Consider the following 17419-nt stretch of genomic DNA (forward strand, 5'->3'; position numbering starts at 1 on the left):
TGGTTGCAGTGAGCAAAGATCACACCACTGCACTCCAGCCTGGGTGACAGAGCAAGACTACGCCTCACAAAAAAACAACAAACAAACAAAAACATTAAATAGTATCACCTGGGAAAGGCTAAAGACGTAGGAGGAAAAAAGAGGAGCTGGATAATTTTACATTTACCAAAAATTTAGTTGTGGACCGTTCCCGTTACATATCAGCAAGGATGACAGGTCCTATGATTGCTGTAGTTTGCATTCTGTCTGCAGAACTAGGCTTGGCGTGGTTTATGCCTGATGATTTAGATCCAGGGAACTGGGAAACTAAACCAGTGCAGAAAAAGAAAAGTGAAGTAGTAAAGTACCATAATGTTTTCCACTTGGAAGATAGCCTGAGGATCAGCTTTGAGAAAGAGTTTCTTCAGTGTAGGATTCTCAGAATGGAGCATAGTGAAGAAAGGAAAGGCATCAAAAAGTCTAGCTGAATTCCTTTGCTCTTAACCACCCTACTCTTCGAGGAACCAGAAATGACTACTGGATACCAGGGATCACAATAAAACATGTAGTGGAATTTGTTCCATACCTGAAGTGTTTGATTCAGTTCTCAAGCTCCTGTAAAAATAAATAGCACATTTCAAAAATTTGCCAGCATAACCACAAATATTTAGACAAGACTTACTAGATATAAAATAACCAGTCATTGTGTAAATGCTTTGTGGATGGTAATGAAACATGGTTAGCAAGCCTAGGCCATTGCTGATTATAGAACATATGAGACTAAAATTACCTAAATTTCTGCAACATGTGGGCTCTTCAATCTGTAAAAGCCATAAAAGTTTATTGTACATAATAATATGTAATCTCTTCTTATTATGTCTATTCTAGTCACTCCATAGGCTGCTGGCATCCCCAACAGTGCCGCCTCCTTGTCCTTCCCTTAACAGGCTGAGAGAAGTTAACTGCTGCTGCTGAGCCACGTAAATAAGGTCAATTATGTTGGGAATATAGGGTTTCAAAGAGACCTGGGGATAAATTCTGAAATGGATGGTTAGGAGAAATCACCAACTAATGGTAACTTCTTTACCACCAAGTCTGTGGCCTTACTGGGGGTGGCCACGCTTGGGAATCTTGCAGGCAAATAATGTACCTTATTTACATTTAATAACATTTCTTATGGTTTGTTGGATAAAAGAGGAGGCTAGCAGTTTTTTAGAAGATTTCACTTTAAGAAATGTATTTGGATAAACAAACTTATTTTCTGTGCTCCTAATTTTTAAAATTGATAATAATTAAAATACTTATTTCCTTAACCTCATTGGCATACTAAAACATAAACTTAAGTCACATAATTTTCATCAAATTCTTATTTCTTGACACATTTTCAATAAATATTTTGGAAGTATTGAATAAAACAAATAGTTTAGGAAGAAAAATTATCTTAGCTATTATCCTATAAAATAAACATGCAAAGACGTAATTGTGATCCATTTTAAGGAGTCTGGCAAATACACCCAGTTCAAGCTCTACAATGGATCTTTCAGAAAGTAAATGTTAAAATAGTAATTTTCTATACAGTTCGCAAATAAATATTCATATCATCTTTATCAAATAGATCTAGTGACTTAAATGAAGGTTAAGCTTAATGACAAAAATTTTCAAGAGACTGAGAAATATCAAGTAAATGTACTTTGAAGAATAGATGCAAATTAAAATAAAGCCTGCCACTATCCTCTTTAAAACAAAGGAAAGAGCCATGGTAGGACTACTGTCAAGATGTGAGAAAAATATAAATACTTTATAAAGTAAATTCTTCATTTCTAAAGGACCTATAGTGACAGTATAGATAAGTTTAAGTCTCCAACATTTTTCACTCATCTAGATTTAAGATGCTCAATTTAAATTTTAAAGACTAGTAAATATGAGGGCAGAATATTCAACAAGATCATTGTTTACTTTTTTTTTTTTTTTCCCTGAGACAAAGTCTCCCTCTGGTACCCAGGCTAGAGTACAGTGGCTCTACCATGGCTCTTTGCAGCCTTGACCGCCCAGCTCAAGCAATCCCCTTGCCTCAGCCTCCTGAGTAACTGGGACCTCAGGTGTTCACTACCATGCCCAGAAAATTTTTTCTTTTGTGTAGGGACAGGGTCTTGCCATATTGCCCAGGGTGATCTTGAGCTCCTGAGCCCAAGCGATCCTCCCGCCTGGGCCTCTCAAAGTATTGGGATTATAGGCATGAGCTGTTGCACCCAGCTTAATTTTTTATCAGTGTTCCAAATTACACAGTTATAAAGTGTCACTGAAATCCATGGTTTTGGAAAAGAAAAATAATATATATAACTTATTTTTCAACCTCACTAGCATGATTAAATCCTACCGTCTCTGCAATACAGCAGTAGTGAATTCCATTCTGTTCTTAGAATATTACATCTTTCATTCATAATTAACATTCTCAAATTAGACTCTAGCTAGTAATTATGTTCCTGATGCAAATAGGCAATAAAAAGAAATCCATGCTTTATTAAATTGGGCTTAAGAGGACTACTTGTTACCAAAATTTGTTTTGTTTTGTTTTTCTTCATCTATTTATTTCTTTCCAGTAGAGTCAGCTGATAAATGGCATAGGGAGCTGAGAAGGGAGGGGTGAGACCTTGACTAATTTGAGATTTGTTAATTCTCAAGATCTTTTATATCTTTAAAATTCCATGATTTTTGCTATTTAGGGATTCATTTTTTCATCATTTCTAATAGTGATCATAACAGTGAGACTAATGAAACAGTACCTGCTGAGCCTTTTTCATCCTAACAAAGTTATTCTTATAATTTTTAATATTTTAAAAAGCAATTAAGGGGTAGTATAGAAAAATTCTCAGAGAGTGATGTCAGCAAGATTGCTGACTAGAGACCCCTGGCATTCATCCTTCCCCCACAAGAAAGGACCAGAGCAATGAATAAACTGCTAAGATGTGACTGGAGTGTCAAAGGAAGGTCACTGGAGGGCAGCTGGGGAACAGAGACATGTCTGTGGTGATGGAAAGTCCAGGAGGACAATGTGGAGGCACCTATATCACCCATGTGGCCTAGATATGCCCAGAGTCAGGGGAGACTTCCCATTGCAGGGAAAAGGTAAGCAGAAGAGCCCCACCAGCCCCATTGCTACCAAAAACACCTACAGTCCTTACAACAGGAGAATCCCACAGTCCTCACAAGCCCTGAGCCTGATTTTGGGAGTTGCTAGGAATTCACACAGCTACATTGCCCCAGGTTAAGAGCACAAGGTATGCACTTCCTACTCCCCAGTCACCACCTATGAGCCAAGCTGCTGCTTGAGATCAGAGCCACCTCTGGAGAGTAACCTGCTCTGTGGGGCCACTAGCCACTGCATCTCTCCAGCCCTAAGGCTCCAACTCCATTCCACCAAGCCCACAGTGGCGGCTGAACACCACAACACCATCTGTGCAGAACCTGGGCCAGGATCTGCTGTGGCTTTGGTCTCACATAGCAGGGAAACCAACCCTCACTGCTGCACTTCTAGCCAGAGGGAGAGTATGACAGTCTTATCCATGGAAAACCCACCCTTGAGCCAGCCAAACTGCTGCATACATACCCTCAAATGAGAGAGACCCCTGAACCTCTAAGCAGCTGATATACCCCTGGGCAAGCAGAACGGCTGTGTGCCTGTGCTTAGGACATGAAGAAATAATTCCACAGTGCCTCCATCCCCTACAGATATGTTCCTGGCCTGCCCAATGACCCTGCACCCAAAATCAGGGCCCCAGACACAGTCCTGCAGGTTGCTTCTGACAGGCATGCCTTCAGGCCAGCCAAACAGGCAAGAACCCCTATCCTGGACCAGAGAAACAGCCCCATAAGCCACCCAGGTGGACATGCCCCAGGCTGCCAAGCAGCCCTATATCCGCATATCAGGCCTCAGAAACAGCCCACAGGCTGTCCCCAGTAGACATGTCCCTGAGTCAGCCAAGCAGACTTGCACTAGTGTTCCAGGTTTGAGAAACGGCTCTGTGGGCCACCCCCCGTAAACATGCCCCCAGATCACCCGCACCCAAGCAGCTGTGCACCCACATCCCTGGTGCATAACTCTGAGAAACACCAGGCCTAAGAAACATCTCCATAGGCTGCTACTCATAGACAACAACTGTGTGATCATGCTCCTGGCCACATTAACAGCCCATGGCCCCAAACCCAGCAAGCCAGACCCCAGGTTGGCCAACCCACTGTGTGTATGTGCCTGTCTGTCCCTGACCTGAGAAAGAGCCTGGTGAGCCCACCCCTGGCAAAACTGCACCACTGATGCCACAAACTCTCTAAGCCCAGGCCACTGAGAAACTTGCAAATGCTGAAGAAACTACATGGATAGTACACTATTGCATCCGCTTAGAACCAAAGCCAACGCAACCCACTCAACTGACATCCCAAGACCCATTCATACAAATAAGTCTTTCCCTGTGACACTACTCCATAAAATTGGAAGAGGCATTTTTTCCATTAGATGCATAGAACTCAACATAGGACCACAGGATACATGACACTTCCAAAGGAAAACAATAATTCTCCAGTAACAAACATCAATAATAAGAAAATATATAAAATGTCAGAAAAAGAATTTAGAATAATAATCTTAAGAAAATTCTTAAGATCAAAATATTTTCCAGATAAACGAAAACTAAGGAAATTCATCACTAGATTGGCCGTACAAAAAATGCTCAAGGGACTTATATATAGAAATGAAAAGATGATAGCCACCATCATGCAAACATGCAAAACTATAAAACTCCCTGGTAGAGCTGATACACAAAGGAGAAAGAGAAAGCAATAAAATCTTATCACTACAGAAAATCACTAAACTGCAAAAATAAACAATAAGAAAAGAAATAAGGAGCAAATGATATACAAAACAACCAGAAAACATGTAACAAATTGACAGGAGTAAGTCTTCACCTATCACTAATAACCTTAAATGTAAATAGATTAAATTCCCTACTTAAAAGATATAGACTGGCTGAATGAATTTTTCTTTTAAATGACCCAACTATATGCTGCCTACATGAAACTTACTTCACCTGTAAAGATACATATAGACTGAAGGTGAAGAAATGAAACAAGATACTCAATGCAAATGGAAACCAAAGTCAGGCAAGATTAGCCATATTTATATCAGATAAAACAGACTTTAAGTCAGAAACTGTAAAAAAAAAGATGAAGAAAGTCATTCTATAGTTATAAAGGGGATCAATTTAACATGAGGATATAACAATTGTAAATATACATGTACACTGGAGGACCCAGATTTATAAAGCAACATTAGATCTAAAGGCAAATATAGATTCTAATACAATAACAGCTGGGGACTTCAACACCTGCTCTTAGCCTAGGACAAATCATCTAGACAGAAAATCATCAAAGAAACATGGAATTTAAACTAGATCACAGACCAAATGACTTAACAGACATTTATAGAACATTTCATCCAACAGCTGCACAGTACACATTCTTGTCATCAGCATATGGAATGTTCTCCAGGATTGACTGACTGTATGTTAGGACACAAAACAAATCTCAAAAAGTTTATCCAAAAATTTTAAAAAATTGAAATCAAGTATTTTGTCTGATCACAATGGAATAAAACTAGAAATCAATAACAATAGGAACATTCAAAAGTATACAATACATAAAAATTAAACAACATGCTCCTAAATGAAAGGAAGAAATGAAATATGCATCTAAAAATTTACTGACACAAATGGAAATAGAAATACAATACACCAAAACTTACAGGGGCACAGCAAAAGCAGTATTAAGAGTCAAGTTTATAGTAATAAATACCACATCAAAAAACTAGGAAGATGTCAAATAAATAACCTAATGATGCACCTTGAGGAACTAGAAAAGCATGAATAATCCAAACTCAAAATCAGTAGATGGAAAGAACTAATAAAAGTCAGAGGAGAAATAAATGAAATGGAGACTGAAAAACAAAAACCCAAAATATTAACAAAACATGATTAACTCATTCTATGAGGCCAGCATTGCCCTGATACCAAAACCAGACAAGGACATGACAAAAAAAGAAGACCACAGCTTAGTATCCCAGATGAATATAGATGACAAAATCCTCAACAAAATGAAACCCATAGAACTGTCCAACACAAGGAGTAAACATTAATGTAATGTAAACTATGGACTATAGTTAATAACAATGTATTAATATGTGTTCATTGACCGTAACAAATGTACCACATGTAAGACGTTAATAGAAGATACCATGGGGGATTGGTAGGAGGGTGCAGTGGGATGTGTGTGTGGAACTCTATGCACTATTTGCTCAGTTATTTTGTAAATCTAAAACTGCACGCAAAAAATAAAGTTTATTATTTTTCATAATTTTTTTAAAAAGGCATTAAAAGCGAATCTAATGGTTTAGGGCATTTGTTTTGGGCAAGGAAAGAAGTAGCTGAAATGATTCAGTTAACTTTGTGAGATTTTGATTTGTGGTATGTTTTTGAAGTGTTAGACAAGGGTTGGGGGCACTGGATTTGAGACATAAGAATGAAACAAAACATAAGGAAGACATCAGAGTGACCAGACCTGATCAATGATTGTTTAGAACAAATTGCTAAGTTGGATGGATTCATTTAATCTCATTTTTAAAAATAAATCTTATGCTTTTCTAATAAAGTCATACTCATGTATTGTAGTGAAAGGTATGTTTTCCACTGAGCAGCACCTGCATCTATCCTTCTGCATCTTATATTCCTGTATCCCTTTCCTATTTCTGACTAATGGTTTCTGTTTTTCTCTTCCTACTTTACTCTCACTCTCTCCTGTTGCTGTTGTTTTTTTAATCCTTGTACTTTCTCTTCTAACACGTCAGACTTACAAGTTACCCTTCTGTCATCGTTTACTTATGGTGAAATAGCTTAGTGGTTATCATAAAAAAAAAAAAAGATCAGTGTTCTGGGGAGAAATTTATTTCAGTGACTTCTGTGCCCTCAGTAAAAGTAGGAAAATGTCTGTGGGTGATAACAGCAATTCCTGCATTGAACCATATTTTTTATCTTTTTGAGCTCCTGGTCCTGGAAGAAAGCTCCCTGGAAGATTCCTGGTGAGCCTATAGTTCTTTCCACAGCTATAAAAGCAGAATCCTTAGTTTGACTGCAGGGCTTCGGGAGAAGCCATTGTGAGAGAGGGAATCCTTGCTTGATAGATAGGACTGGTTTCTCCTAAGGAAATGGTTCTCAAACCTGAGTGTGCATTAGAATCACTTGGAAGTCTATTAAAACACAGAATTCTATGCCCCATCCCCAAGCTTATGATTCAGTAAGAAGGGGTGAGGCCTAAGCATTTACTTCTTTAACCAGCTCCCAGGTGATGCTGCTGGTCCGGCGTCCTCATTTTGAGAACAACCAGTAAAGAAACTTTAGATAGTTAATGATGCTTTCCTTGAGCAGTCAAGAGCCAATACTTTGAATGTCTTGGTACTTGTATCTAGAGGCTCTGGGATTGTGAAAAATGCAGTGCTCAAGCAGCTAAAGCAAACTACTCTGATTTCAAGGTTTGTGGCTCTCCTAACGATCACCCATATTCCTTTGTTTCCCTTGGCCTATACTTTGTTAGGAAAGAAGACATTTTAGAAAAACCAGCTTTGAGTAGTTAATCCTCAGTTGAATAAGATATTTTTGTGTACATATTTATTTATATATATGTGTGTGTGAAAATATATATATATATATATTTTTTTGTTTTGCAACAGGGTCTTGCTCTGTCACCCAGGCTGGAGTGCAGTGGCTCTTTCATGGCTCACTGCAGCCTCAACCTCCCCAGGGTTAGGTGATCCTTCCACTTCAGCTTCCCTAGTAGCTGGGACTACAGGCGCGTGCCGCCATTCTCTTCTAAACTTTTGTATTTTTTTATAGAGATAGGGTTTTGCCATGTTGCCCAGGCTGGTCTCGAACTCCTTGACTTGAGCGATCTGCCCACTTCAGTCTCTCAAAGTGCTGGGATTACAGATGTGAGCCACTGTGCCTGGCCCTATGATACATTTTTTGTGAGAGGAGCCATTTTAAAGAAGATACATTTTTTTTTTTAAATCTACACTGTTAAAAATGAATTATTAGTGACAATAATGATCACCAGTGACAAAAATGATCATTTGTTGAGCAACTAATGTGTCCCAAGCCCTCTGTGTACTTTCATCACTATGCTTCTTAGAACCTTACAAAGTACCTAGTGTGTTTACTGTTTTCATTTCATTATACTCTTCTAAGAAACTCCCTAGAGCACACTTATATTTGGCTTTAGCATGCATTCTATTATTCATTTTAGCAGATCTTCACAGTGGTTAAGATTACATTATAAGAAACATGAAAGGTCTAGACTCCTGGCAGGAGAATGCTTAAAGTCTATCCAGGACAAAAGATTTAATGTTCGTTTTTAAGAAATTTTGCAAGGACAGACTTCACAATGTACAGAACCTACAGAAACTGGTTCTGTTGTTTATCAACATATAATAAATAAGTATTTTTATTTTTTATTTATTTAAGAGTCAGTGTCTTGCTCCATCACCTGGGCTGGAGTGCAATGGCTTGATCATTCTCACCACAGCTTCAAACTCCTGGGCTCAAGTGACCCTCCCACTTTTGTTTTAGTGACAGGGTTTTGTTAAGTTGCCCAGGATGGTACTCCCATTGTAGCTTCCTCAGATGGGATTACAGGCGTGTGTGCCCAGGTTATTTTTTAATTGGTTGCTATATTACCTAATAATAAAATTTTCCTCTGTGTTAAAATAATTTTTACTTTAAATCTACTTTTTAAATGTAGCTTTTTGTGAACTTCCTCATACATTTGAATATAGTCATTGTCACCTATTAACATTCTCCTATCACCTCCATTTTTTTACTACACTAAAAATATTTAATCAGTTTTGTGCTCTTTTCCCCATTTCTTCTCTAGGTTCAGTTTATTGGGTAGTATAGTGGAAAGATTACTTTAGACATCTTGTGTGGTACAGAACCATGTTTATACTGTATTTAATGTGAGTCAAATCTACATTAGGTTTTTTGTTCAGTTTGCTTAAACCTATCCTCCTCCCTCTTTCCTTCCTTCTTCCCACCCTATATTTTATCTATATCTACACCTACATGTATTTTGAACAGTTACCATGTGCCTGGTATTGTGAGGGTTTTAATATCAGCTATTTAATCCTTACAGCAATTCTACATAGTAGATATTATTCCCATTTTACAAATGAGGAAACAGACCTGAAGAAGTTAAGTAACTTGCCCAAGATCATAGAGCTAATGAGATAGAGAAGCCAGGATTTGAACCCAGAGGTCTGACTGCAAAGCTTATTCTCTGTTTTTGTTTGTTTGTTTGGTTTTTGAGGCAGGGTGTCACTCTGTCACCCATGCTGGAGTGCAGTGGTGCGATCTCAGCACACTGCAACCTCCACCTCCCAGGTTCAGGCGATCCACCTCAGCCTCTGAGTACCTGGGACTACAGACACATGCTGCAACACCCAACTAATTTTTGTAGAGACAGGGTTTCACCATGTGGCCTACGCTGGTCTCGAACTCCTGGATTTAAGCTATCTGCCTCCCTCGGCCTCCCTAAGTGCTGGGATTACAGGTCTGAGCCACCATGACCTGTGGCAAAGTTCTCTCTACTGGCTGTGTTAAACTGTCTCTCAATGAATGCATCCTAGATTCAATTTACTTTTAAAATTATATGTGTAATCAATTATATAATGAAAGTTTAATAGAAACATCTATCAGTAGCTACAACAAATATTTATTCCTTCTATCATCAACTATGCCCAAACTGTGGTTTCTTCCCAGGCTGCAGAAATAAAATACCATTGTATTTACATTTTTTGGAATTTTGCTTTTCCAGCTTGTAATCCCTTATTACTAATGTAGCTCTTTTCTTTTTTCTTTCTTCTTCTTCTTCTTTTTTTTTTTTAAATAGAGACAGGGTCTCCCTATGTTGCCCAGGTGGGTTTTGAACTCCTGGGCTCAAGCAATCCTCCTGACACAGCCTCCCAAAGTGCTGGGATTATAGGCAGGAGCCACCATGCCAGCCATAGCTCTTTTCATTGAAATTCTGCCTATGGCTTTTTCTAATGGGGCTCTGTTGTTTCACGAAATTGACATACTATTTCCTGGTTAGCCATTTTCTCACTAGTGAGCATTTGGATTACTTACAGGTTTTCAATATGAAATGCTATGTTCAGATAAGTTATTTTCCCCTTTGAATTATTTCTTTGCCATGTTACCATAAGTAAAGGAGTACAAACATTTGGGGTGTGAATTGAATTGACAATCATTTATAGTGACACCGAGAGTGTTGTTGACACCTAATGAAAAGCTAACTGGTAATTGCTTAACTAGTATTTCTTTAATTATTCGTGAGGTTGATTCCTTCTCAAGTAATTGTCTTCTGGAGTAAATTTTCTATTTATGTTCTTAAATCGTTTGTTAATTGAATCCCTTACAAATTCCCACCAACTACTTATATATAAAGGTAATCTATTATGCTTTTTTCATTTTTTTTTTTTTTTCCCGAGATGGAGTCTTGCTTTGTTACCCAGGCTAGAGTGCAATGGCGCGATCTCGGCTCACTGCAACCTTACCCTCCTGGGTTCAAGCAATTCTCCTGCCTCAGCCTCCCGAGTAGCTGGGATTACAGGCACCAGCCACCACACCCAGCTAATTTTTGTATTTTTAGTAGAGACAGAGTTTCACCATGTTGGCCAGGCTGGTCTCAAACTCCTGACATCGTGATCCACCCGCCTTGGCCTCCCAAAGTGCTGGGACTAGAGGCATGAGCCACCACACCCAGTCTATTATGCTTTCCCCGCAACTCTGTTGTCATACATTTATGAATGTATTTTTTAAAATGATTTATTTGGCAGAGATTTGTAATTGTTACGCAGTCAATCAACTTGGAACTCTATTCCCCAGAGGTTCACACTTGCTCAGGTCTCTGCTCAGATGGCCTTGACCACCTATATAAAATATCTCTCCACCCTCTTCTAATCACTCTCACTCTCTATTCTCTCTCTCTCTTTTTATTTTCATCACAGCACATTCTAGCTGGCATAACATATTGTATTGGTTTATTATCTGTGTCCCCCACTAGAATAAAACACTTTATGAGATAGGGACTTGATCATTTCTGCTGCTGTATCCCCAGTGCCTAGTGCATAGGAAGTCCTCATAAATATTTTTGAGTGAATGATGCAAACTCTGCCATTGAATTACTTTTATTGCATCGGTGGACAATAAATGATCTTTCATCTGTAAATGAGGCAATGATACCATTCCATTTTCTTCTGGCTCATTATAGTTTTAAAATAATTTACTCTTTTCCGATCTGAAATTTTTTTATGGTACATCATATATCTTTGACCAACATTTTCCTAGAATTTTGCTTTCTCCATGCTTTTCTTTTTTTGAGACAGGGTTTCACTGTCACCCAGGCTGGAATGCAGTAGCATGATCTTGGTTCACTGCAACCTCTGCCTTCTGGGCTGAGTAACTGGGATTACAGGTGCCCGCCACCACACCTGGCTAATTTTTGTAGTTTTTAGTAGAGACAGGGTTTCACCATCTTGGCTAGGCTGGTCTTGAACTCCTGACCTCGTTATCTACCCACCTCACCCTCCCAAATGCTGGGATTACAGGTGTGAGCCACTGCACCCGGCCTCTTTCCATGCTTCTTTTGAATTCATATCAGTTTGGATCTATTTTTGTATCTTTTTTTTTTTTGAGACAGGCTGGAGTGCAGTGACGTGTTCATAGCTTACTATAACCTTGAACTCCTGGGCTCAAGAGATCCTCCTGCCTCAGCCTCCCCCATAGCTAAGACTACAGTCATGTGCCATCACACCTGGCTACTTCTAAATATTTTTTGTAGAGACATGGTCTCGGTAAGTTGCCCAGGATCGTCCTCCCACTTCAGGCTCCCAAAGTGCTAGCATTACAAGCATGAGCCACTGTGCCTGGTTATGTTTTTATTTCTATATTCGAAACTTTGCACTGGTAGTTCTGATGGCCATTTAATTATAACATGGCTTAAGATTTTATAGGACTGAGTAGCCCTTAGACATTTTTCATCCCAATTGTTTCCTTGAGATTTTTTTCTTTAACTTTTTACTATGGAAAATCAAATATGCTAAATTAGAGAGAATAAATAGTATAGGAACTGGAAAACTTTTTTTTGAATGCATAATAGAATATTTTTTAACAATGCAAAACAATGATCCTAGCATTTCTGCTTTCCTTTATATTAGGCAGTCTTTGGAAGTCCCAAGTTTATAATGAAAATATTTTCACCATGTACAAAATAGTTCCTAAAATTATGGTAACATATTACCACTGTTCTTTTAATTCACGAAGCCAGTTTTGAGCTCTTCTCTGTGTCCAGCATGTGTTCTAAGAGATGTGAAGGATACCATACCAAGAAGAGGCTCCCTGCCTGCAAGGTGCTTATTATCCAGTTGGGTAGATAGAAACTTTAAGTGAAAGAACTGGAGACTATCCTGCTATCATCTTAGCTTTATCCTCTGTACAAGCCAATGATAGACAGCTTATAAGATTAAATACATAACAAATGAAACAGAGAAAGCAGCTAAGAGCCTGCAATAGGTGAGCCAGAAACAACAGTCTCCAAATGCATGATTAAGTATCTGTCAGCACTGGCACAGAACAGGGAGACTGACATTTTATCCTTAACCAAGCCAGGGAGGTGGTCATACCTAGTGCAATGCTAAGCACTCAGCTGGTCAGTGAATTTTTTAAAACAGTTTTAAATGTGAACCTAACGGTCCAGTTTCTGATTATTGTTGTTGTTGTTACATTAATAAGTTCTTTAGTGGTGATTTTTGAGATTTTGGTGCACCCATCACCCAAGCACTGTACGCTGTAGTCAATGTATAGTGTTTTACCCCTCACTCCCCTCCTACCCTGTTTCCTTGAGATGTTTACTCCTATCTTTTCCACATCCTTTTTTTCTATATAATTTTATGATTTCTATGAGATATCCTATTGAGATGTTAATTGGTATTGTATTTATATCTACTTACGCAGAAGAAGAATCTAGTTTTCCTTATTCAAATTGTCTTTTATTTCTGCCATTAAAGTTTTGTAATTCCGTTTATATAGATAAGAGTATCAGCCTCACTAAATATTTGGTTTTTGTTGTTGATGTTGAAAAATACACCCTTTTTTCAGTATATTTTTGGCATGTAAATTAAAAACTATTTTTTGTGTTTATCTTATAATCTGTAGCCTTCCAAAAGAAACTAAATTTTTGTTGATTCTCAACTTTTCTAAATATGAATTGCCATTTGCAAAGAGTGATTTTAAAAATTCGTAGTTTTCTTTCTATTTCTGAGTCCTATCAGATTGCTAGAAACTTTTATATCACATAGAAATGTTAATGGGAACACTCCTAATTTGTTCTAAGTTTCGTTTTTGTTTGAGACAGGGTCTCACTCTGTCACCCAGGCTGGAGTGCAGTGGCACAATCGTGGCTCACTGCAGCCTTGACCTCTTGGGTTCAAGCCATCCTCCCACCTCAGCCTCCCGAGTAGCTGGGACTACAGGAATGCACCACCACTCCTGACTAATTTTTGTAGTTTTTGTAGAGATGAGCTTTTCAGCATGTTGTGTTCTAAGTTATAAATAGAACAATTATAAATTTCTTCATTAAAAATACTAGAGGCGGCCGGGCACGGTGGCTCATACCTGTAATCCCAGCACTTTGGGAGGCCGAGGCAGGCAGATCACGAGGTCAGGAGATTGAGACCATCCTGGCTAACATAGTGAAACCCTGTCTCTACTAAAAATACAAAAAAATTAGCTGGGCGTGGTGGCGGGCGCCTGTAGTCCTAGCTACTCAGGAGGCTGAGGCAGGAGAATGGCGTGAACCTGGGAGGCGGAGCTTGCAGTGAGCCGAGATTGTGCCACTGCACTCTAGCCTGGGCGACAGAGCAAGACTCCGTCTCAAAAAAAAAAAAAATAGTATAGGCTCTGGTTTGTGGTAAATATTCTTTATTGTGCTAAAGGAAAACTCACTACTATGTGGATCTTTTCTGTGATCAAGAATATCAAACTTTATCAATGCATTTATAGTATCATGGCTTTTCTACTCTTCTATATTTTAGTAATGATTAATATTAACCATTCCCTTAATTTTATAGTAAGCTTGCTGTATTTTCCCTGCTAAGATTGTACGATTTTAGCATTTATTGTCACAAGTAGAATTAACTTTTTCCTTTTCTCATTACTGCACTTGACTAGTCTTTAAAAAAGAAAAAAGCAAAAAAGTTATTAGTTGGAAGTGTAGAGAAGGATAAGGGATACATAGAGAATATGTATAGAGGAAAATATAGAGAAGTATAGAGACGTACCTTTAATAAAATTAAAAGTACCCATAATCACTATTGAAGTCAATATGACTCCAATTCCTAAATATGTGAACACTGTGATTCTATTTTCTTTCCTTTTTTTCTTTGAGACAGAGTGTTGCTCTGTTGCCCAGGCTGGAGTGCAGTGGCGTGATCTCAGCTCACTGCAATCTCCACCTCCAGGGTTCAAGCAATTCTCGTGCCTCAGCCTCCCGAGTAGCTGGGATTACAGATGCCCACTACCATGCCGGACTAATTTTTTTAGTAGAGATGGGGTTTGCCATGTTGGCCAGGCTGGTCTTGAACTCCTGACCTCAGGCGATCCACCTGCCTCGGCCTCCCAAAGTGCTGGGATTACAGGTGTGAGCCACCGCACCCAGCCTCTGTTATATTTCCTGAAGCACATACAACAATTGACATCACAGAGACAGCCCAGAATGCCAATTGAGAAACATGAGAACTTGGAAAATAAAAATTAGCCAAGGTTGAACCAAATGTGGGTCATTCAGAGCTTATTATATCATCATTCAGTTACACTACATCTGTCTCTGAGAATCTTCAGTGGCAGATGCCTGAGTTAAGAGACTAAAGCACACACTTCTTTATTAATATTTCATGTCTTAGAATTCCTTTGGCATGTTCCTGCCTCACATACCTGGATTCTTCAGCCTCGAGAGCCGTGCTCTGAAAATCAGGTGTCTTTTCTTCAGAGGTCTTATTCTCCATCTCCTTGGATGTATTTGCCTCACTTTCTACTGGAGTCAAGGTAGTTTGAAAATATCTTTTACCTTCAAAAGTCAGTGTTATGTTTGAGATGGTGACATGTTTTGAGGATTCTTTCAACTCACTCTTACTTTTTGTATCTTGTAGACACCCAGGCTTCAGAATGTTTTTCAATTTTTCCTTTAAAAATAAAAAGCAGCAGCAAATCAGGTAACAGAAGAGCATCAGGTAATAGGTGTTTGTGGAGCAGTATCTAATACAGGCAGCATTTCATTCATCGTCACTTAACACCTGTGAGGAGTAGTAAGGAGGGAGAGAGGCTTAGAGTGGCACGACCATGGAGAGAGCCCCAGGTGTGTTGGCGGCAGGCTGTGTGGGAGCCAGGGCCTGCCCCGCTGCAGCCTGACACAACATGTTCCCAAGCTCGTGTTGTCACCTCACAGAAGACAGTTAGCATCTCATTACAGCACAAGAAAGGTTTCCCAGAAATGCCACTGATTCCCCAGTCTGAGTTTGGTCTTAATTAGAGCATCTGATAGGTTACAGGGGCCAGGGACTCATAATATAAAAGAGATTTTTTTTTTTGTCAAAAGACTTAGAACCTGTATCTAAAACTTAATACACTAAAATCCCCCCCCCCCCCCCCCCCAATTTCCCAGTTTCTGTTAATGTATCACCTCTCCTAGCCGCTCTCTGATTTGCTCAGAATCACTCAGGACTCAAGGCAGTTGGTCAGCAGGCCCTAAAGCTGGCTTTCTAATGTCCTTCCTGTCCACACCTTCTTCTTTCCACTGCCCCTGCCTAGTCCATTACTTCTTGATATGGTTTGGATGTTTTGTCGCTTGAAAATCTCATGTTGAAATGTGACCTCCAATGTTGGAAGTGAGCCTAGTGGGAGGTGTTTAGGTCTTGGGGGCAGATCCCTTGTGAATGGCTTGGTGCTGTCCTCACCGTAATGAGTGAGTTCTCACTCTGAGTTGATGCGAGATTTGGTTGTTTAAAAGAGCCTGGCACCTCCTTCCTCTCTCTTTTGCTCTCTCTCTGGCCATGTGATGTGCTGGCTCTCCTTCTCTTCCGCACAACTGTAAGTTCCCTGAGGCCCTCGCCTGAAGCAGATGCCAGCATTGTGCTTCCTTTACCACCTATAGACCCATGAGCCAATTAACCCTCTTTTCTTTATTAATTGCCCAGTCTCAGATATTTCTTTATAGCGATGCAAGAATGGCCTAATATACCTCTACTGCATTTCCTTTAAAATGATGTAATAATTTTCTTCCTTAAAGATAAAACTTTTCCCTGACAATGAAAGTCATACATATTTATTATAGCATATTTGGAAAATCCTATAATGAATAAAGCTAAAGGTAGAATATTATTGCTTGCCAAGGTGGGCAGATCACTTGAGGCCAGGAGTTTGAGACCAGCTTGGGCAACATGGAGAAACCCCATCTCTACTAAAAATATAAAAATTAACTGGGCATGTGGTGGGCACCTGTAATCCCAGCTACTTGGAAGGCTGAGGCATAAGAATCGCTTGAACCTGAGAGGTGGAGGTTGCAGTGAGCTGAGATCACGCCACTGCACTCCAGCCTGGGCAATGGAGTGAGACTGTCTCAAAATAATAATAATAATAATAATAATAATAATAATAATAATAATAATAATAAATTAATTGGCCAGGCGTGGTGGCTCAAGCCTGTAATCCCAGCACTTTGGGAGGCCGAGATGGGCAGATCACGAGGTCAGGAGTTCGAGACCATCCTGGCTAACACGGTGAAACCCCGTCTCTACTAAAAAATACAAAAAGCTAGCTGGGCGAGGTGGCTGGCACCTGTAGTCCCAGCTACTTGGGAGGCTGAGGCAGGAGAATGGCATAAACTCGGGAGGCGGAGCTTGCAGCGAGCTGAGATCCGGCCATTGCACTCCGGCCCGGGCGACAGAGCGAGACTCCATCACCACAAAAAAAAAAAAAAATAATAATAATAATAAATTATTGCTTGTATGATGCCACTGCCCAGAAACAACTACTCCTGTGCACATTTCACTCTGATCTTTCTATTTATTTTGTTTATGTCTACTTAGATCATCTTGAAGTTCTGTCTCCTACCTTTTTCACTTAACATTTTATTATAAGCATTTTCCTCCTGTCATTAAAAATTGTGTAGAATTATTTGAATTTTTCCTAATTAAAAATTAGGTTTTTTGTTTGTTTGCTTGTTTTTTGAGACAGGGTCTTACTCTGTCGCCCAGGCTGGAGTGCAATGGCGTGATCTCAGCTCACTGCAACCT

General features: G+C 39.4%; 1 protein-coding gene across 1 annotated transcript in view; it reads right to left on the bottom strand.

The window, feature by feature from the left end:
* FAM71D (family with sequence similarity 71 member D) overlaps nt 1–17419 on the bottom strand; it is a 30287-nt gene that overhangs the window by 4614 nt on the left and 8254 nt on the right. The window contains exons 4-5 of the mRNA XM_023182218.1: nt 15063–15310; nt 568–594 (exon numbers count right to left, since the gene is read on the bottom strand). Coding sequence (XP_023037986.1) covers nt 568–594; nt 15063–15310 — 275 coding nt within the window. The remainder of the gene's footprint in view (nt 1–567; nt 595–15062; nt 15311–17419) is intronic.

This window comes from Piliocolobus tephrosceles, chromosome 6 (assembly GCF_002776525.5).
Source record: "Piliocolobus tephrosceles isolate RC106 chromosome 6, ASM277652v3, whole genome shotgun sequence".
Classification (NCBI taxonomy): Eukaryota; Metazoa; Chordata; class Mammalia; order Primates; family Cercopithecidae; genus Piliocolobus; species Piliocolobus tephrosceles.